Source organism: Trachurus japonicus, chromosome 12, assembly GCF_045865225.1.
Source record: "Trachurus japonicus isolate A0001 chromosome 12, Traja_1.0".
In the NCBI taxonomy this organism is placed as follows: domain Eukaryota; kingdom Metazoa; phylum Chordata; class Actinopteri; order Carangiformes; family Carangidae; genus Trachurus; species Trachurus japonicus.
Window position 1 is genome coordinate 15,135,922 of NC_140918.1, and position 22,813 is coordinate 15,158,734.

At 41.5% G+C, this 22,813-nt stretch overlaps 2 protein-coding genes across 3 annotated transcripts in view; one reads left to right on the plus strand and one right to left on the minus strand.

Moving 5' to 3' along the window:
- Positions 1–447: 447 nt before the first annotated feature.
- On the minus strand, positions 448–4,083 carry exosc2 (exosome component 2). Its single transcript, XM_085793400.1, has 9 exons — positions 3,888–4,083; positions 3,301–3,402; positions 3,120–3,165; positions 2,936–3,025; positions 2,739–2,804; positions 2,569–2,637; positions 2,063–2,239; positions 1,657–1,785; positions 448–844 (listed from the first exon to the last, which is right to left on the minus strand). Exons 1-9 carry the CDS (start codon positions 4,001–4,003, stop codon positions 764–766), a joined length of 876 nt encoding a protein of 291 aa, XP_085649526.1. The 5' UTR covers positions 4,004–4,083; the 3' UTR covers positions 448–763.
- A 465-nt stretch (positions 4,084–4,548) lies between these two features.
- ric1 (RIC1 homolog, RAB6A GEF complex partner 1) overlaps positions 4,549–22,813 on the plus strand; it is a 35,385-nt gene continuing 17,120 nt past the window's right edge. For both annotated transcript variants that reach the window (XM_085793416.1, XM_085793417.1), the window contains exons 1-3: positions 4,549–5,209; positions 11,272–11,379; positions 22,349–22,428. In XM_085793416.1, coding sequence (XP_085649542.1) covers positions 5,069–5,209; positions 11,272–11,379; positions 22,349–22,428 — 329 coding nt within the window. In that variant the 5' untranslated portion in view covers positions 4,549–5,068. The remainder of the gene's footprint in view (positions 5,210–11,271; positions 11,380–22,348; positions 22,429–22,813) is intronic.

Sequence of the window (22,813 nt, forward strand, 5' to 3'; positions counted from 1 at the left end):
GCAGCAGCAACAGTGCAACAAGCAGGCAATCACTGTACTCTACACTTAAAAAAAAAAAAACTGTATTCCATAATAGAGTGGATTTTGTCCAAATTGTACTTGAGGATTTTGCCCTGCTTTGCCCAACACATCATACATAATGATAAAGTACATATTTCCCCCTGTAATTATGTAAACATATACCCATATACTACATTATTTTAAAATCTGGTATATCAGATGTGGTTGTTTGCTTACTTTATCCACTGTCTATTCAATGGTAATAAGTGAGTGGTGTATTTGTGTGTACACATTTTGAAGATGCACATCAATTCATGCTTCTGCTAGATTACACTTTGCATATTTGCTATTGCCAGTACAAAAAAAATAAAAAATACATGAATGAAAGTTGAAAGGATCCCAGTGTTATTCTCCTTTCACTTTCACAACAAAACAGACCACACTGAGTAGTGAAAATTATAGAAAATTTATTGTATACATGTATTTTTGTATAACCTCACAATGTATCAAAAGTGTTCCACTATACCTCTGTAAAACCTAACAGCTGCTCAAGTGATTTATGCAGTATTTTGAAAAGTTACTCGTATTTACGATTAGCTGTCAAACAGTGATCAGCAGTTCTTTATTAGACTTGTTGAACTGCCCACAATAGAAAGATGTCCGTGAAAATAGGCCAGTTCAGTCTTCGGGTAAGCAGTCCTCCACATAGATGCTTGGCATGGTCTTGGTTTTGCGACAAGATCACAGTTTGGATATTTCTTGTCTACCCTTCCTGTTCCAACAGCTTCTGTTGCGTCAACATTACAATCTCCTCCATCACCTCTGGTTTCAAGATGTCCTTGACCTGCAGAGGGCGTAAGGTGGAGAACAGTAGATGAGCTGCACTGAAAGAAATCGGTTATTTAAACCATCAAAGGTTATGGATTCTGATGGGCAATATTTACAATGTTACATTGACCAAATGTAAACAAAAAAAACAAAAAATCCTTACTAAAACAAATGAAAAGAATGATTTATTATCAGGTTTTTCTAAATGAAGCATTTCCCCTCAAAGTATCTTAGTTTTACCAGTAAACCAGATTTTGATTTTTGTAACTGGGACAAACAAGGAACAACAAAAACAGATCCAATGTCTACTTCAGTGTATTATGAGTTGCAGCTTCAGAGGGAGGTAAGTTTTGGTTGGTCACTGTAATTAGTAACCAAGAACACATTGTAAATCAGTATCTATATTGATAACTAATCAAGTATTGCATAAATAAAATGTTAACAACAACATTCTAAGAGGAGATGAAATACTCTGACCTTAAATTACATAAACACAACATTTATGAGAAGCATTAGCAATTAAGTTATAAGGTCTCCAGCCCAAAGATCAATGAAATAAACCATATCTGTTCCACATTATTAGAATAGTGGAGTCAAAGTTGAGAACTGCAATAAATAGGTTTTTTTTTTTTCTGAGTGTTGCCCAGGAGCTGTGGATTTCCGATTTAGCCACCAGATGGCACAGTGCATCAGAGAAATGTCAATTGTTTTATTGCAGTGTCTGACCAATGCTATAGTTTTACATTTGTGAGACAGCAGGTGCAGTTCAGCAGCAGTTACATTTGTTACAAACTGACTGGACAGACAAGTCATTACACTGACTCTTACCTGATGTTGAAGTGACGATTCATAGCAATAGAGGACACTGGTGTCATACAAAAGGACCTTGTGTGCAGCCAGTGCTAGCAAGCAGTTCCTCAGCCTGGAAATCACCTCTCGATCTGACAGGTTAACAGGCTGAAAGGACGGAGACATGAAAAACATGTTTGAAATGCACACAGAAATACAAATACAGGGGCAAGTTCAAGTGCTGCATCTTTTGCAATCCACTGTAAAGGTATACAAACAAGGCCAGATGCATTTTTCGCAAAGAACTGTGGAGATCAATGAAGTTATTTATGATTATTCTGTTCCCATCTCCAGCTGGATCACTATTAGTTTCATAGTATAGAAAAATAACAAGTGAAAATGATGAACTACTGCTCTTTGTACAGAGTAACAGATTGGTATCCACCTCCAAACTGGTGTAGAAGCCTCCAGCCTCCTCCTCCTGCTGTCCTGGTGTGGGATACAACCACACAAAACCGTTATTCCCGAGGATGAGGGATGCACCACACGGCAGGTTGTGGAAATGCGTTTTCTGCCTCTTGATCAGAGAAGGGGAAAGTTGTACCAGCACTCCTTGTCCCAACTAAATGTCACAGAAAACACAGACGGGATATTAGGCCAAATAAACACTGTCTCAAACATAATGAGGATGATTAAAAAGGTTGTTTTTTGTTTTGTTTTTAGCAATAAAGTTTTTCATTATACCAATCTGGCACCAATCTTCATTACATGTTTAGACAATTCCTAATATGTAGAATTACTGAGAATCATTTCTGGGCAATAGTGATGTGATTTGCTGTGATTTTCTCATTTCCGTATTAGTTACTGAACCAAAAGCCAGTGACATAGACTAAACCACAATCTGAAAACATAAATATGCACATATAATTGTCAACATTGGCAAAAACGTACCTTTCCATACTTTAAACTACGAGTGTGAAGTGACAGGGCTCCATCTGAGAAGACAGACTGCACCTCTGCCTAAAATCACAGGACAAAAGCAAAAAAAAAAAAAGACATTATAGATAAACGAAAAAGAAGATGGACCAGTTATTGAAAGATTGTGATATATTATTCATTACACTGATGAGATCTCCCTCCTGAAGGTATTCCCTCATGGTGAGCTCATCCTCTGCTGATCTTCTCCTCTAAAAGAATGAATGAAATCAAATATATTAACAACACATATAAATAGTCTTGGCCAAACCCATTATCCTGTCCTTTCAGATAATGCCAGTTGACCTGCCACTGTAGTGAAACACATTTTCTAGCATCTCACCAGCTCTCCTCCAGGCAGATTGACAGCAGACAGCAAGAGGACAGAGTCCAGTCGGGAGTTGGTCTCCACTTTCCACCGTTTCTGTTGTACCTATACATAAAAAACAGAGTCTTTACAGGCCATAATAACAAGTCAGAAATGTCAAACATCACACAAGAGTCGGGACATGGAGGGAGTGTCTTACCTCTGTAATTCTTCCAACGACCACATCTCCAACCTCACCGTTGAACCTGCAATTCGGTAGTGCAATAATACAAAAACCATGACATTTATTCTGCAAAAGAAGCAATAAACAAACCAAACAAAATACATGCACACATCAGTTCACTTCCTGGAGGCCCATTTGACTCAATTTAATCACTTACCTGGTCTTAAGTGGTCTGACACAGATCAGCTTGTCTACTCTCTGCACCTCTCCAGCAACAGAAGCCGTCAACTTGTCATCATCGACATAGGTGCCATGACCCCTGGGGATAAATGGTGTATATCACTGTCGATGGGTATTACAACCAAAAAAATGACCATGATACAGAAAAGGCTGGGTTGACATTGACAATAACCTCCAGATACTCGTTGATAACACAATTTCTTATGATTTTGTGTGTCAACGTCATTATTTAACTTCAGATTTTGCATATTGGCGTGAAAGCGAAGGATTTACCATACTCCGTATAGATGGTAGACCAGGCAGATTGAGCATAGACCCATGATTATAACCTCTATAATCTTGTCACTGGCTAAACCTGTGTTATTATAAAAGGAGTACCGGTTTTAAAGAGATCAAGCTGACGCAGTCTGTAGGTTTTGTGTGTAAATAAATGTAATGCCTGTCAATGTAAGAGCTACCATAGATCAGCAAGCTGTTTAGGTTAGACTTCCCTCCACGAGAACATCATGTGGAAAACACACAGCAATCTACCGATCTATCACCGGTGAACCAATCGGCACTTACCTCATAAAACCAGTGTCTGAAGTGATAACATCGCCGGGAACGACCAAATCTTTTCGGTCGAAAGTAGAAATCGACACTGGTTTTCGGATAGTTGGTAATCTCATGTCAGCAGCCATGCTTACTTTTGTTCTTCTTCTTCTCCTTCTTCCCTCTCTGGTAGTTGGCTACTAGCTGTACATGTTCTACTGCCGCCTAGTGAGACATCCCAGTCTTGTTTGGTTTATTTTATTTATTTATTTATTTATTTATTTATTTATTTTACTTAAAGTTTCCGTTACTTAAAAATGGACCCCTGAGTCCAGTAATATGGGAGAATTTAAGAGAATTTAAAGCATTAACCAGGCAGCTTGCTAAACTAGGACCAGGACATAAGCATTTTCATTATCGTCCCCTTCTTCATCGGCTGGTACCACCACTTCTTCTTTTTTTTTTAATTGCTGGAAGACGTGACTAGTTCAATAACATTTTGTCATTCTGTATGGTAATGTGAAAATGTGTTGTTTTTTATGCAGGGTTTTTTTGAAGACATTATATTCTTTACACCACCAGGTGGCAGCGACGAGCCACGTTGGCGTCGACGCAACCGCGGCTTCCACATAACGGAGCGGTGACGTCAGATGTCAACACGACGCAAGCTTCTCCGCAGCAGCCAATGAGCGTTGAGTCTGGCGGACTCTTGTAAAGATGGCGACAGTGAGGCACAGAGGAGTGAAAACTGGACGCTTTGCTGTTTTTAAACACCTCTGGTCCAGACATCGCAAGGAGTGATACGGTAGCGAGGGGAGAGAGTCAATCGACCCGTTTGTCGGCCGCAGCGCGCAGTTTAGTGCTCTATGGTGTCACCGCGGGCCCTCGGTTGCTTTTGTTTTCGGTTACACCGCCGTTGCTTTGGACAGCTCATTAGCTTCAAGTTGGAAATCCAGTGCTAGCCCCGGGGCTAGCCGCGTAGCTCCGTCGGCTGCTTGGACATTTCTGTATGGCATCTATGGATTGATAGCCTGACCGGGGGCAAACGGTGGACTGTGTGTACCGATACCGAAGTTTTTTATTTATTTTTAACACATTAGAGGCCCTCATGAGACACTTGGATTAAATAATACAGGAGGGGTATACGGAGGCAAGCGACGACCTGGCATTGCGACACTGTTTGCAGTGCCGAGGCGCAGAGAGAGTTTGCCGTCATGTATTTTCTAACCGGCTGGCCCCGGAGGCTGCTTTGTCCGCTGAGGAGCGAAGAGGAGCCGTTTCACATCCAGCCCAGCTCCCAGAGGTTTTACTTCGCCGTGTTGTCAGAGACACAGCTGAGCGTCTGGTTCAGTCGGGTAAGTTAACCAGCTGCAGCAGCCCTCCTCCCCCCTACTCCAGTCATGCCCATGAACTCAGCTGCACGGACACAAACAATGAGTGTAGCGCTACTGCTTTCATTGCTTGTTTGTATGTTTTTTTTTGAGGGGGGGGGGGGTGCTTGGCGCAAGGTGAGCATGGTGCATTAAACCTGCTGCTTCACATCTTAACACCGCCATTATTTTTATTTTCAGATGCGTAGCGTTCCTGCGTGGCGATTTGGCTCGCTGCCTTTCGTTTTTAGTTTTTAAAAAAATGGTGTCGTCAGTGAAGTGCAGCGTAAAACTGTTTACCCTGACGTGTCGGCAAATGCTGCCACATAACACACCTATCGCATAGATGACAGGTGATGCATCATAACATTGTGAGTGTATCCGTATACGTGTGCAGCAATTGTAGCTCATCACTACATTGTATCTGAATGAGATTCCTCCCATTTACTCTCTCATTCATGACAAAGGGTTGGTGGCTTTTCATCTTTGTAGCCACAGGAATTGAAGTTCACCTGATGAATGCTTCATGTCAGGCATGGTGAGGGAGGGCAGTTCACACCTCCTCCCCCCCAAGGAGCGGAAATGCAAACCGGTTGCATTTCTCAGGTACATTGAGTACTTTAGGTAACGTGTCTATTTTTATCACGCTGCTTCAAACAGCTCATCAAAGTTCAAAGTTTAAGTTATTATCAGCATGGGATTCCCAGCGGTGTTTGAAACAAATACTCAGCGAGTGCATCCCGTGGTGGTAGCTATGTCCTGTCAGGCAAGCAGCTCAACAGGCTGCCAGAGTTAAATGATTAATGAAAACAATCAAGCCAGCACATCATTTGATCCCTTTATTTTCATTCTCATCCCTCCACAGCAGCTTTAGACACAGGAAAAAAATTCATTTCACAGTAACTCTCAAAAAGAAAAGGTGTCTGTGTAGTTGAAGGCCAATGCTGACATACTCTTCCTTTTCAACATGACAATTAGTTTGATCTCAGCTCCGAGCAGCAATTCTTTCGCCATATCTGCATTCAAAGAAGGATCCTGTGTTGAAACCAGCTCCCTGATCTGGAACGGCTGATTAAATTGATTCTGTTGCAGTTCCTGCACTAGAGCAGGGGTGTCAAACTCATTTTAGTTCAGGGGCCACAAACAGCGCAGTTTGATGTCAAGTGGGCCGGACCAGTAAAATAATAGCATAATAACCTATAAATAAAAAGAACTTTGAATTTTTCCCTTTGGTCTAGTACATTCAGATGTTTTCAGTTAATGAACTATCCTTTTACAAAACATATTATGAACAACCTGACATTTCTTGATAAAAATATGTGCATGTTTCAACAACATCATGCCTCTTCTGTCTTCTATGTAATTTTCACACTTGGCAAATTCATCCTGAGGGCTGGATTTGACCCCTCGCTGGGCCAGTTATGGCCCGCGGGCCGCACGTTTGACCCCCCTGGTCTAGAGCCAAGGAAACTGTGATGTTACATCATGATCCCATAAACCTGTCATTTGTACAAGCTGAGCAGAATCATTGCATGACCAGTGATTTGTTTTTGTCTTTTAAGGTCATACATGGGAGTAAATTTAACAGAAGTTTATGGCATAAGAGATTAATTCTCTATATCAATCTTCTCCTTGTCACAAATACAACTATTACATTCAGTACAGAAAATTATATGAAATGAGATGTTTTAGTCTGTACTATTAAACAGACTGTTCACTCACTGAAGCTTGGAGGCAATATGCCATATGGTGGTAGCTGCAGCAGATGACTGATTGTCTGTATGTATTTATTTGCTCACAGGATATTTTAACTTGCAGACAATGATGTTTTCTGTTATGCCATTCGCCATCACGCAAGTAACAGTTCAGCTTTTCAATTCGGTGGAAGTGCAGAATTGCTCACAAGGTCTTTGGCGACCTCCCACTCAGCTCTGAGTCCAGTGCCAGCATCTGAAGTCCTATGGCTTTTTGATAAACACCGCACACTGTGCTTTGAATCGCTCATGTCCTCGTTAGTTTGAGTACATCAGGTTTTTTGATTTGCCGATCTGGACACAGAGGGCATTTCATTTTAAAAACCCTCAGCTGAGCGCATTGTTTAGTGCAGTCTGTGTTCCAACATGGTTTGTATATTGTTGAGATGTAATAACAATGGGTCATGGTCGCTCATTTCCTGAGGGCCACACAGGATGCGACCATGTTTTATTTCCCCTCTTTCTTAAGAACTTTACCTGCCCGCCTGTGAGTATCAATGAGGCGTCCAGGAAAAGGGTCATCTCAGGAATGTCAATTGGAGCAGCCTCTTCCTCCTGACAAGCACCGTTCACATCTGCTGGTCCCATTGTGTCCTTTCACTTCACCATCCATCCCAAATCCACATACAGGGACAGGGAAACAGTACAGGAGTTTGTCTTTGCTCAGTTTTCTGTAGTTCTGTATTTCCAAGGTACCTTTAGATGCATGTTTGTGCAAAAATTGGGTATAGTGTTAATGTGTATTGTGGTGTTACGAAATACAAACAGTCCTGTAGTTATTCTATGTGATGTTACAATAGTGACAGAGTTTATTATACAGCTGTAGCTGAAATAACTAAAGTGGCCAAAATAATTGAACTAAACATGACTTAGTTGAGACAGACTGTACATAGATAGTATTTTCTGCTTCGTAACGTGATGAATATCCGTGATTGTGAATGCACCATTTCTCCTCTATCATTTTGCAACAAGGTCTATTCTCTTTAATCCCATCCATCCTCGACCTTGGTTAGTGCAGCCTGAGCCCGGCTAGTCCAGTCAAGGCATTATTACTAATCCGTGTAGCACAGTAGCTCAGCCTTGTAGCCGTTCTGTTCTGTCCCCCTGCTACGGCTGTACGGGACAGGAGGAGGAGATACTGCCCAGGATGTCTAGGAATAGAAGGATGGACTGTGTTGGTGTGGCCGTGCTTTTATGCAGGATAGTAGTAGTACTATAGCTGGCTCTGGGGGTCTGTGGAAATTAGCAGTGTTCTGTGTGTGTGTGTGTGTATGTATAGTTTGTTTGTGAATAATCCTCTGACTAAGATAGGATTTCTTTTGTGAAACCAACTGATTTCATGAAATTATGGCAGAGAAAATGGGCATACAGGGGAAATACTGGGGTCTATGCTGCAAACCATTTAATCTTTAACTCAGTTAGCATGATGTATTTCTGGTTCTTTATTCATGTTGTCATGTAAACATGGGTCAGTTTTTTCTGTTGGCAGGTGTGCCTATGTGTTGGTGGGCAATAAACCTGCCCGCCTGTAGAGTGATGCACTAAGTTTTCCCAAGTGTAAACATCAATAACCACATTTGTGTCTGGATCATTTGACAGAATCATGTAATTGAAAAGGCACTACAGGGTGTTTTACTTTGCATTTTGCATTTCATTATATTATTATTATTATGTTTATGTATCATTAGCCGTAATGACTGATCGAAAAGTCTAACCATCAACACGCAGCTGTATTGAGTTTTGATTGCTTAATGGCACAAAAAATATTAAATTAAATATCTTGCTGAGGAAAGGACTGACCAAGTAGAGGGAATGTGAGCATTTTCCAGGTGGAAGGAAAAGGAGGAAGAAGAAGAGGAGAGTTATTGGCACAGACAAGTATTGGTACAGCTGCAGAGGAAGAGAAGAAGATGGATTTCATAAACACACACACCCCTCATATATATTAATTTCTGTACCCTAAGAGGTTTTTTAAAAAAAAATGCTGTTAGGATGTAAATTTTTAGTAGAACAGCAAAAGAAATACATGTTTTTTAGCATATACTTTCCTCAGAGGATGTAGATGTAAGATATTTCCCAAGACTATCACTCAGTGAAGCGTTTTCACCCTACATTCTGATTTAGGTTTTAGCTTAAAGCCAAAAACCTAAAACACAACACTAACGCTAGAATGAGTCAAAAAAGGAACCAGTGATAATGTCACATGTAAAGTTCACTTCCACTTACTTTTACACTTATCAGGTCTACGACTGTTGATTTTTGTTTGGTTTTAGAGGAATTTATAACTCTCAGTGTAAAGCCTTTATTGCACTCAACGTTTGTTCTTGTGACTTTTGGCTGTTGACCTGTTATAAACCTGAGAGAAATGTGATGGTAAATGAAACACAATTTGTCAGGAGAATGTATGAGCTTCAAATCAATAGCATTTTAACTCTATTGTAATATCCACTGCTCTGGAGTGCAGAGGCAAAACTAAACTGTCCTAATACTTAGACACTGACTGCACCATATGTCACTTCACTAAGCTGCCACCAAATCTGGGAAATGTGTGTGATTGTGCCTTTATACAGACTTCCTCATAGATTTTGCAAGTGTAATTGAGCAGAGCGGCTTCTCTCCATGTCTCTCAGTGAGCGTGCCCCGCCAGAGCCAGTATCACTTGCTTTATTAAGTTTTAATCATATGAAAAGGAACACCGAGGGGTAGAAATACTTAAAAACCCGCACTCTTATTACACTGACTGGGTACAAGGTCTAATGTTGCAATGCAGACAGACACGACATGCGGAGATGTTTCCCCCCACTTTTGTCAACACACCATTCAGTTGGTAGTGTCCTGGTTTTCTCTATAATGTAAAGGACTGTCACATGTCTCACTGAAAACAGAATTAGCTGCTTTACCATACAAGTTTGGCTTTAAAAAGATTCTGCTGCAGTTCCTCTTTCTGTGTCTGTGTCCCAGAAGCTAAAAACATGTTTACCTCTATCATGTGCAATGTTATCTGCCAATACATAAGTTAAAGTAGCAGACACGCAGCTCTTTTTGATATATTTAAAAAATGGGAAAGAGTATTGATTAATCTCCGGTAATAATCAGTGGCATTACATTAGCATTGTACAGTAAAACTACAGCTTTGCAACATGATTGAACTGTAAATTATAAGCAAGGTAGATGATTAATGCGAGCAACTGACTGCATTATGCTTTGGCAGGTGTTGCGGTTTTTTGGTGTTCAGTAACTGACTTCATTACCATCGCTCTTCTTCAGCAGCTGTTTCCAACACCTGCCGATGTCACGATCTCCTTGGAGAACTTTAATATATATAAATCATAACGTTACTCTCTGCGTCTTACTTATTTGCTGCATATCATAAACTTAGATTTGTGGAGAGCAAGAGGAGACGGAGCAGCAGGATGCAGAATTCAGTATTGCATTAGGGGATGGAAATGAACTGGTGATGATCATTGCTCTGTGATCCAGACAAATATCTGCCCTAGTGATTCAGGGGTAGAGGCAAATCAAGGGCAACGGCTTCAGGCAAAGACTGTTCATCTGTCTGTGCTGCGATGTTTAGCATAAACAGCAACCTGAACGTGCCGTAGAAAGATATTTTTAAGAATAAACGAGCCACACAAGTTAAGAATGAGCAGTCGAGCAGCAGCCGTCACATTTTTTTTCTAACATGATTTTTATCTGCATTGTTTCTTTTCCTGCTAACCTACATTTAAAGAGTTAAATGAGTGGCAACCAACCCCCCTCAAGCACAGTAGTAAATACCAAATGTCAGTCACCACTGTAAATGTTATCATGCTTTTCAAGTGCTGCTCATTCAGCATGTTTAAAGAATGATTTGGTTGAATATTCTTTAAAAAATAGAGCGTGTTGTGTTGCTGTGACCAATTAAAGGAACATAACACCTCAGAACAAGTGTTATTATTAGTCCAAGAATAAAAAGATTTATTTTTTTTCTAGAACTATGTCAAAATAAAACGAAATGTGTGACTAAACCTTTGAACACAGATACAAGTTACAGCACATTTGTGAGTCATAGTAAGACTGCATGACTGAAATTACACGTTTAATTGCTTAATTGTTACTGTGTGCATGTCCTGTATCTTTTTGTGCCCTGGTGCTAGCTTTAATAACACTGAAATGTTCACATTACAACTTGCATGCTTCATTTCCATACGATAACACACAGGAGGTTTCTGGTGTGGCAGTCGGTTGACTATGACCAGCAGGATGTTTAAAGTATTCATTTTCTCTCCCATATCCCCGCTCCCCCTCCCACAGCCCAGTGTTTTGATAGTCAGCTATATCGAGTCGGCGAAGGCGGCGGCCCAGTTTGGCTTCTACCAGAAGGCAGAATGGAAACCAGACGACTCCATGATAGCTGTGGCGGTAAGTACACCACCACCCCACCATCTTATTATCACCACACATGACGTTCTGACACTGAGAAATATTACCCCCCCCCTCCAATCTATTGCCAGTTAAGGTCAATTACAGTTGTCCATCAGAATTATACAGTCATAATGGATAAAATTGCTACTTTAGTGCGCCCACGATCATGTAACTATGAACAGCTGAGTATTTGTGTGAATGTGGTGCACCATCAGAATTGTTCACATTAAATACAGGATTGTCGATCACACGCATTTTTTCTTGAAGAGGTCAGGGAGTTTGTGGCCCGTGTTTAAATAATGCGAAAGTTGAGTCTTAATTGTAACCCACAAAAAGTATGATCTGGTCTCGATGGGGAAATTGTTTGTATAAACTACACACAGTCAAACAGTCTGTAACTCGGTCTTGGCTCTTAACACAGTTGGAGTGAAAGCTTCTGAATAACAAGCTGCGTTGTTGCACTTGTTGCAGATGTTGCACTTATCTGATGGCTTTTACCACCGAGCTTCCACCAATGTGTCTCACCCTTCTTTTTTTTTCTCACACCGTCTCTCTTTACTCTCTGTAACAGGAACCATTCCTCTCACCTTTTCTGCCAGCGTTTTAATTTATTGCATGTAGGCTTTCTGTCAGTGGGTCGGAGATGCTTCAGTAATCGGTCACTGACAGTAGAATTTTATGCGGATCGTGGCAGCTTCTTTGTTGCTGTAGTGCGTAAAAGTAGAACGAGCATGACAAATGCTTTAAAGAAGAAAATGAAAGCGTAGCTGCATGTCTCTAAACAGCAGTTTGCCCTATTTTTTTTTACTGTTCTGCTGAGCTCCAGATATGGGGAAGGTATTCCCGTGGCAGTGAGAGCTGAGAACTGAAACACAGTCCCTGAGCTTGCTTCACAGTGTCACAACTTCACTTTCAATCGCACACAGATCACACACCACGAGCAGCAGTGGGCAACAATATGAAGTTAGTAGAATTATATGCATTAAAGTAACTGTAAAGAAAATAGAAACCTGAAGAAATGAACAGATTAAAATGGTAGAGAACTGTATCTGATTCAGTGTGAACAATCTTTCAGTTCCTACACTCCCAGTCACACGGACATCTTCTTAAGTAATTGCTTGTCATATGATCCTGCTAGACAGGCACTCCCGCTACACTGACGACATTTCTCCTGAAGTAAGGAAACTGTGAGAAAGGCTGCCTGGCTCAATGTGTAGGATGAAAAGGAATGCGATACCTGAGGCTAGATGTGCTCTGACTTGTATTGTCATCAATTCAGGTGTGTGCGTCTCACAAAAGGTCACCAGTATCTCCGGGTTTTAGCGCTGCCGGAGCAGTGACTTGCACAACAATTTAAGCTCTAAAAGGTTACGACTTAGCCGTATACTGCTTCATCTGGAAGTGCACAGTTGGCTATTTAAGTTAAAAACAATTGGATCCAACAGTAACGTCCTGAAATTGCCAAAGTGGCAGTAATTTGTAGATAAAGCAATAAGGGCTCACTAAACAGACTGGACTGTCACATATCAAGATGACAATACCCAGACGCTTCAGTCACACTCTGCTTCTTCTTCCAATCGACAGATGAGTCGCACTTTGTCCTCTGCTGATCCCAGTACTTTCTGTGAAAGTGAAACAGTAGCTCTCTCTCAATCAGGTTGTTTTTGTTCTGTGGCTTATAATTAAATCAGTGTAGCCAGATCATGATCTTGTGGGCGTCAGTCACCTTTGCCCTTGAACCTCGACCTCATTCTTAACAGGTCAGGCTTGTGGGCAAACTGGGAAGAGCCATCTAAAAGGATCTGTCTACCTCAGCTCTTTCGAGCGATGGAGAGGGCCTCATTTTTGTGCGGTTTGTGAATCGGGTTCAAATCCGCCCCTACGCGAACGCAGAACGTGCTGAGAACCAGAAACAGCCTGTTGTTGTTTTTTTTCCCCCTGTTTTTTTCTTTCCCTGTTGAAATGATGATGAAAATTCTCCTCCAGGATCTTCCTTCCTATCGTTATAAACCCAGCCTGCCTTGGGTAAACTGTGGAGATGGAGCCAAAACCAGAAGAAAATGCAAATGATCAGCCCACAAAGCTTAAAAATTCATGCTCATTTCCATGTAGACGAACTGCCGATGTTCTCACCAGCATGTCCCCGCATGTAAGCCCACACAAGCTTATTGATGTTAGTTTAGCCAGATCTCTCCTCCGCTATCAGCCTCCATTTGGAACATCATATCTATTACAGTTCAGATCCTTAACCATGAAAATCTATAACATGAAATCAGCTCTCAGTGTTTAGGCTTTTTTTTCAGCATTAGTGTAGTCAGAGATTCAACATTAAATTGCTTTGAAGATGTGAAGAGTGAAAGTCCACTCTCCATTGACAACTATCGACCTTTGCTGTGTCCACTCTTTCCACTAAGGTCAAGAGAAAATACAGCACTATTTGTTCATAATATTAGTGCATTAACAGCGGTGATGTTCACAGAGAGACAGCAGGTTTTGATGCCCTCAGGTGGCAGAGCGTCCCTCAAGGCAACAGAGTATATCATGACTGGATTTACTGAGACGCTGTTATTTATTTTCAGAACGGCATGTTAATTATTTTCATGGTTTAATATAAATCGTTCTTATCACATGTAATCCCTGGTAATGAGCCTTGTCTGTGTTGTGCTGCTGCCTTTAATACATACTGTGAGTTCAGAGGAGGAACAGGCGGATGCTTCATCTGCCGTGTCAAACATGTCGAGGCAGACAGAGGAGCCCGAGCAGTGGTAGTGAAATCGGTTCGGTTTATCTTAGGATCTTCATGTGAATAAACAGAAAGATTATGAGTGTAAGTCTGCGATAGAGGCTCTGATCCAGCTGGTTGGTGTTGCTGATCATCTGATGCCTTTGTTTGACATTAAACGTTAATGATTATCACTTTGCTCTAGTATTCACCAGAAAACGAACCAGCACGGCGTTGGGAGTGATTCTCTCCCGTGTTACAGCCTTGATAAAGAATAACCAAGAGAGCGCCCTTTGACACAGACGAGCACTGATAATGAGAACCAGATGTGTAGTGATGTAATGCATCGAAAATTATGACACTCCACCTTTTTTGCGCAACAGGGGACGGCTGAACTTCACGGCACGCAACCTCTGACGTTTTTTTTGTTCTCGTTACTGTCACTTGTGATTGTTATGCTGAGCTCAACGCAGCAGCTGGCCAAGTTGACGGTGTGAAGGAAGTGTCTCGGTCTCGGTAATCTCACACAAGGCAAGTGGCCCCGAGTCAGCAGATGACTCAATCAGCTTCCAAAGGCCGTGTGATCAGCAACAGATAGAGAGCGACCACCGACACCCAGAACACCAGCAGACGGCATCAAAACAAAGTGCACGCTGAGAGTTGGTTCATTGGAGTCATTAGCATCTACTGCTTCGTGTTCGCTTGTGTCCATGATTGTAAGTGTGAGGCCTCTGTGATCTACCTTGTCTATGTTACTGTTAGAGGATTTAATAACCTGTGTTTGCCTCATTTTAACCAAAATACATTTACAATATATGAATCTCTCCGTGAGACTTTCTGTTACTGTAAAACATGTTTGATTGTGTATATAAAAATACAACATAAGATATATGTCTGAGAACAGTGAATAATACCATATCTAAGACTAAGGGTTGACTTTCTATAATCATGTCTGCCTATTTAGTAATTAACAAGTAATTGTTAATCTATTCCATATTCTCCATAAACACACTGTATTATTATACTTCTTGTTTTCACACTTGTATTGTGCTCAGAGTTTTTTTTAATATACATTTGTAGTTTTAGGATATAGCTATGAAATAATTTTTAAAAGGGCTGTATGTTTTACATACTTTTTGAAAGCATATAGTTCAGTGTAATGTAGCTTAGCTTATGTAATATTTAATCAGAACCTCGACCCAAATCGTTTTTTCTAAACACAGCCAGGAAATCCTGTCAAGGGCACAAGATGCTGTTTAGAAATCGTGTGTCAGGCAGCAATACATATTTGTCCCAAAACACTGCCACTTGTCCTTGAGGCCAATCTGTTGGAAGTAGTGTGTCGTGTGTTACAAGGGTTGCAACACCACACAGGCCTCAATGTGCAAAGGCACAACATCACTATGTTTTTTCTCTCTGATTAAAGTAGTGTAAATGTATTTGTCCTTGAAATGCCAGAGAATGCCCTGGAAATAAGGCTGTTGGGAAAGCAATGGATGGAAACTTTCATTCTGCAACACATGTCAGAGGTCTCTAAAGGCGTTATTGTAAGTGTTTTAATTGCTTGTTTGTGTCAACAAATAAATGGAAGATTGATTCAAAGTAGTGAAGGCAACATCATTCAATAGAAAATATCAGTATAACCCTTCGACCTCCGTCTCTGCCTCCTTCTCAGTCCTATCGTCCGGGAGGGACGCCAAAGTACACATGACTGGATGTTGTGAATGCGTCTGGGAAAGCAGTAAGTTAGGCCCTATCCCAGGACCACCCAGCCAAACACAACAGGGAGCAGGTGCAGGAGATACCAAAAATACCGGGGCATACTTGTTCACTGACTACCTGGGTGCCACAGACACAGAGTTCAGTTCCCACTGATCTGAAAAGTGTTCAAAATGCATGTTGGGACTGGGAGGAGTGGCAGTACTCCGTCTTAGTTTGTGCGTACGTATTCAAAAAGTTCCTTCTGTGAGACAAAAAAATGTATTGACTCGAGGGAGAAAAAAAAACACTGTGACAACCACAAACTGTGTTTTTGCTGCAGAGATCCCTCCAGCAGTGTTGCTGGCTGAGTGTGAAGCTCCAGCTCCAACTGTAATGAAGGCCTCATGATCATTAGTCGCTGACGCCGCTCTCATCTCAAATCATTCAATCAAAATTGATTTGCCTTTTGGGAGATTGTTCTTATTTTTTGTGGTGTTTTTAGTGTATTTAGCTTCTTCATGTTTATTCTCTGTGCTACTTGCATATAGTACTTTCAAACAGGAAATGTTTTGGGTAAGAGCTTTGGGTCCAATCGTAGTGCTCGGTAGAACTCAAGTCATTGTGAGAACTTCTGAGTAGAGACAGTTTTTCTGACTCCAGCAATGTAAAGTTTCGTTTTTACAATCCTATATACGTAGCATTTTCTCACCTGTAACTTCTTCTAAGGCAGGAAGTAAAGCAGCTAAATCTGAATCAGCGTTGTAGCAGTAGGTTTCCTCTTACATAAAGCTGACCCCAGACCTGCCACATCCCCAACCAGCTGTGCTCTGCTCAGCCGTCGATACATTTATATCGCTACAAGTAGCTCATGTACTGTCGGGTGAATGAGAGTAATATATGTTATGGTTTAAAAAGGGAAGTCCCACTTATCCTCATCATGGTGGTGCCCTACGTCAGTTTTAAATGTGCAATGGATTCTATAAATGGTCTGACGGTTTCACATGTTAAATAAATCAAAGTTGTTTTTCTGTTTAGGCGCACACAAGAACCCATAACTTTTCTCACCCTCGTTAGTATTGTTGTTTAATCACAGAGCGAGCAGACTTCAAGAAGCCGGGGCTGCAAAACAATAAAGACCAGCGTTGCCCAGGCAGTAGTTCTTACCAGCTGTTTCCCAGATGTTTGGCTGCTCACACACCCTGCAGACCTCGAGGCTAACGTAATCACCCTCCTAAACCGTGGCTATGACTATCTTTAGCTAAGTTTGTGTGTGTCTGTGTGTATGGGAGAGAGTAAAAGCAATTGACGGAGCAAAAGGGATGGACATTTTTTTGTGTGGCAGGAGTCAAGACGGGATGAAATTCTTTAAACAGGGGAAATAGTTTTTAGCATTTAGCTCTTCTTGTGTGTGTTTTGGGATCTGTCCGAGGCCAAAATGTTCCCTCTCTGTTTTTAGACGCTCTCACAGCAGCTCTCGGGAAAGTGTTTTCACCCAAGACGTTTCCAGTGACCAAGCACTTGCAGTTTTCTTTATTATATATATTTTTTTCCTAATCTCACTCCAATATATGCGTTCTCATTATGTCTTGCTTTGCTGTATAATAGTTAAATTTAAGAGTTAACTTCGGCTTTCGCACTTTTATTTCTCTGCTCCCAAAGACACACCAGTTTACCCAAAATAGATGAACAGGATTTAGCTACCTAATGCACATAATTCCCACCCTTTTTAGTAAGACAAGGCATCTGCCGGAAGTACTTTACTGGGTGATCTTTCAGTTGCTATCACCCACACTCCTGTAATCAACCCTAAAGAAACAGAAATTGATGGTAATGAGATGTATCAGCTGTCTACTCCTGCTTCTGTCAAGACTACCTGGCAGCTGTGCCTTCAGAAAACCTTCAGTGAAAACTGCAGTCACAGATGCACACCACACATCTCTGCTCTGCCGTTGCATGCTTTGCTTTTTCTACTGTTTATTCTTGTGCGCAGCGAAGTCCCTGCTGGTAGCTGCTTATCCCTCAGCAAAACACATGGAATATTTTGCTCATTCACATTTTTTCATTGACACCACTGGGATGTACTTATGTTTACGAATTGTGTGAGTGATCTCACATTTTGTAAAAGTGCACTTAACTTCAGGCATTCTCCACAGATGAATTTACCAGCCCTCCCAGTGTTGTGGACGTCTGGAGCGTGTTTAAACATGCGGAGGGAAAGCCTCAGTGCACTGCTACACCGTGTATAGTTTTTCTGATGACTTCTTGATGACCTCTTTCTCTGCTTTTCAAAGACTTTTGAAAGTCTTTCATTCGACTTGCAAGTCTGAACTAGAGTAGTCACCACCACCAGTCAGCATTTTCCACTTTCACATTTCTATTTGTTTGTGTTTTACAGCTGCAGCCTTAAGTCAGGCCTTTGATGTTCAGCACTGTCAAATGCGGCATCAAATCGTGATAGTTGGTTTAAGTAGCGCTGAAGTGGAAACTGAAGAGGAGGAAGTGTGAGAAGACGAGTGCTAAAGCCCTGCCTTGCACCCTGTAATTACAGCATCATTTACTATGCACAGCTCATTTTTTAGTTTTTGAAAATATATCTATACATGCATGCCCACAATTTATTAGGCGAAACTGGGTTAAAGCAGGACATCACAAGATGTATTTTCATCTACTGCAGTAATCTGAAACCCACATGCACATACATTTGGGTTACAGTCGAATTTCTCCCCTGCTCTTCGCCATACTTCTTGACAAGGCTGACATATTTTTTAGTATAAGTGAGCAGCCCGATGTAGGAAAGCATTAGTTTATTGATTATATGACATTTTTTAAAAAGCTGGTTACTTTGTCTTGTTTACCACAAATGACATCATTTTTAAATGCGCATCCAGTGGGGAAGTTGTTTTCCAATGTCGCAACTTGCCAGTATGAGGAAGTGAGAGAGGCCCATCATATGCTGTGCTGGCCTTTGACAAATCACTGAATAAGCCTCTTGTTAGTATGTTTTGTAACACTGGGCCTCCGACTGGCATTGTGGCTCCATATCTGCAGCAGGAACTCAGCTGGCCTTGGCATTTGTAGATGCATGCGTCCTATTTTGCAGACTCATGAAGGACTCTTGAGGAAACCACCAGCTGGTTTAGGAGCTGCAGCTCCCATTTGTCAGAGGATAGAAAGAGAGAAGTTTTTTGTTTTTTCTAACTTCCTCTGTGCTGGTGCTGGTGCTGGGCCTTTTGAATCTTTGTGTTTATTGGGCTTCACTTGACAATGACCAAATTTATCCATCCTCCCGTATGTGTGAACATCCCAGCAGTCTCCCAGGAGTCTGAGGGATATAGGATGCCGCTCAGTTGTGGCCTTCTCTCTTTATCACCCGTCTCTTTCATCCACAGTTTAACACTTATCTGAGAGGACGAGTTGAATTAAACCTAATCATAGTCTCATGAAAAGATGAATGGCTGTGTGCTTTCATGTATGTGGTGTGATCAAATTACAGATGAAAGGCAGGAGATGTTGAGAGTGGGAGACACCACTGAAGTTTTTCCTAGGTTGCCAAATAGTTTTCCCGCCCCTCCCCCTCCCATCTTTTGATACTCCGCTGAGATTCCCTGCCTCTTGTAATTGACATGCTTTTGAAGTACAGTAGCTCACCAGTCACACTCGCATTTCCTTCTCTGAGCCTGCATGGCCCCTCCTCCGGGAGCGAGGACTTGTTGGGATGTGCGAGTATAAGGGCTGAGCTCAGTGTGGGGGCTCCTGGGATTGAAGACTTCAAATTGAAAGGGCTTCAGAGTTATGAAGTGAACTTTCCTCCCAACTTTTATCTGATTATACGCAAGTTACAGACCCTCCGCCGCTCTGTACGCTCTTTTCTTCAACAGCCCCTCCCCCAAGTGGCGATGATGGTTGGCAGGAAAGCCATGGAAAAAAATATGCATTCATGTGTGAGAGTTTTGAATGTCTACAAATGTCCCACTGACTTTTCTGTCTGTTTCGATGCAGATCTGGAAACAGCTGCAGTTTAAAAAAAAAAAAAAAATCCCAAACATTTCCTGTTGTTGAAATAACAAATACAGAGAATTGTTCTGCCTTGGTGGAGGTCTGCACTCCTGGAGCGCCTAGTACTCGTATTCACATGTGGACTACATGAGCATATTAGGCAAATAGGCAGTAATAGATAACTAGGTCATTGTAATGAGACCATGTCCTACTGTGATCATCCTACACTCTGAAGTGCCAACATGAAAATGAAGTGGTTCTTTCACTGCTGTCAATACGCAGAGATTTTATTATTTTTTTTTAAACAATCAGAGTAACAGTGACCTCTCCAGTCCACTGTTCTCACTTTTCCCAACAATCAGACTCTGTTATAGGCCCTAATGCAAAAGGAAATCAAGTACCATTTAAATCAGTTGTTGCACCTACTTGTACTCTCTGGTTTAGTTCATTATCATTTTGTTAGTGGAAGCCACACATTTCTAGTGTGTTGCTCATTGGTTTGCCAAAAGTGTCTGTCAACCCTGTATTTCCTGCGTGTCACTGTCAACCAAAAGACTGAATCGGTATCCTGAGCACTGAGCTGATGGGAGGTATGTAACTATGTATTATAAAGGTCACGGATGCGTTACAGTTTTGCAGAGCGTCTCTTGAGATTAAAGTAAATATTGTCTTTTGAGGCTGGTGATTTTGTCTACGGTGCAGTCTTATCACTGGCGTTGTGTTTATCAGTTAACAAACAGATCCCCATGTTTTTGCTGAGGCGTAGGAACTTCATACGGGATGAAGTAAATATAACCACTCACTCCAGCACATCTGGCTGATGTTTGACTTGATGCTGACCCTGTCATCACTGTCTGCCTGGACAAATATGTGGACGGCACTGTTTTCACAAACTGGGTGTATTGGAGACGTCTTTGAATATTCTGCCACAATTATTACATCAATTACCACAATAACAGTTTAGATTATTGTTGTATTATTAGTATTTAGATATTACCCTAATGAACAGCAGCAGATTAAATATATTTATTTAGTTGTTGACACTTTCATGTCTCTCTGAAGTAGATTTTCTGCCTGTTCAAGTGTTGTTGTCGAGCAGTTTTGTCTTCGTGTACATCAGCAGCTCTGTGCAGCTCCGAGGCTGCTGATGTGTTTAGCAGGCCTCAGTCTTGGCTCCCTGTCCCGTCTCTGGCTGCGGTTGCTCTTTTCTAGTCGAGCCTCATGTTGCTGCTGGCTTTATCCCCTCTCTCTCTCTCTCTCTCTCTCTCTCTGACTTGGGTCCTCTCTCATTGCTGTGGTGATGTGTTGGCCTGCTACCAGCGGCGCTGTCACTGCACTAGAAAAGTCAAGGGTTACTTCAGTGCGCCGCCACGAAATGGGAGCAAAAAACACAACGACGCACAGTTGAAGCGCAAGTCGCGACTGAATAAAACATTGTTAATAGTAGAAACTACGGTCGATGTGTCAAACTCACTCTGGTTCGAGCCGATTCTGTTGCATGACAGAAGCCTTTTTGTGCACAGCCCCCTTGCAAAACCATGGCACATTATCGCTGACAGTGGAGTCTGAGTCCAGATCAGGTTTCGTGTCATGTTTCAGTCTACGGGCTCAATTTCAGCAGTTTCCTTGACAGCACTGTGTGTGTGCGACCCTGCACTGCTGCATGCATATTGTACTTTACTGTTATTTTGCCACCATAGATAGTTTGAGCTTCCTCACCAAATGGAGCCTGGAGCGTGTGTGTGCTTCAGCTGTTTGCTGCTGATAAATTTAGTTTTTGAGCATCATTATCAGTAAAAGCAGCAGTTAAGACCTGCATATACATAGTCAGGAAGTTGATGCAGCACATAATAATAATAATAGGCCAAAGAGGCGTATTTAAATGCATTTTTTTTAGTAACCTGAGTCTTCAGAATTAATGAATAGGCAGCGGCTCAGCCTGTCCAGGCCTGTGCAGTGCAGGGAAATGTCAACCAGCGTTCCCTGTGAATACAAATGTTTTGTTTACTATGACAGTCACTGGTTGTGTTGCACATATTATCCTTTGCAGGATTATTCTTAAGAGATGTAGAAAACTACTTGAACATGAAATACGCCTACAGACTGATTAAGACTTCTTACTGATGATCTCATTCTACTAAAAATAGAGCTGCAGAAATGTTTGTCCAGGGATTGAGTTGGACTTCGCCAATTCAGGCAACAATAGTACATACTGTATGCATCAGTGTTTTTCTTGAGATAACCAGCATGATCAAAGGTCCTGTTTTAACAAGAGCACACTGGGCCGTCAATGTGAAGCAGCCAAAACCAGGCACCAACCAATATGAACCAGTTAGGAGCAGTGACTGTCGTGTTTGACCCAACACCTCAATTAAACACTAATCATCAAGTAGCACAAGAGAAGCAGCAGCCCCCCAAACCACGTTTCTCAGTGTCTAACACTTCACTTTCCATCTCCCTGTCTGATGATAAAATAGTTCGAAAGCAAATAAACTGATCTGTTCTTTTAGTGACAAGTCTTTTTCTCTGTGTGTGTTCTTTTTTCAGACTGCCAAAGGCTACATCCTCCTGTTTGACGTGCTGGGTGGCGGAGATGACAAGTATCTCTATGAGCCTGTCTATCCAAAGTGAGTGCAGCACACACACACACACACACACACTGGCACACACATTCATACACACATGCTTATGTAAAGTAAGCCGAGTGAAAGAGGCCAAGCTTTAGCTTTCAGGGCCACAACAACATCAACAAATCACGTGTCCTTTAAAGAGCCATTAACCATCATTATCATGACTGTTACCTTACCAGTAACAACTGTGGGTTAAATGTTGCATTATACAAAACACAGCTACTGGGCAATGCTAATTATTTGCTGTTTAAATAAATCAGTGGAAACAGCAGCTATCCCAGGTTTGTCCTGACTACTAATTAAACAACAAATTATAATGTCATTAATGTTATAAACAAACAGGAATTAATTTATATACAAAGAATTAACTTCAACTACTTTT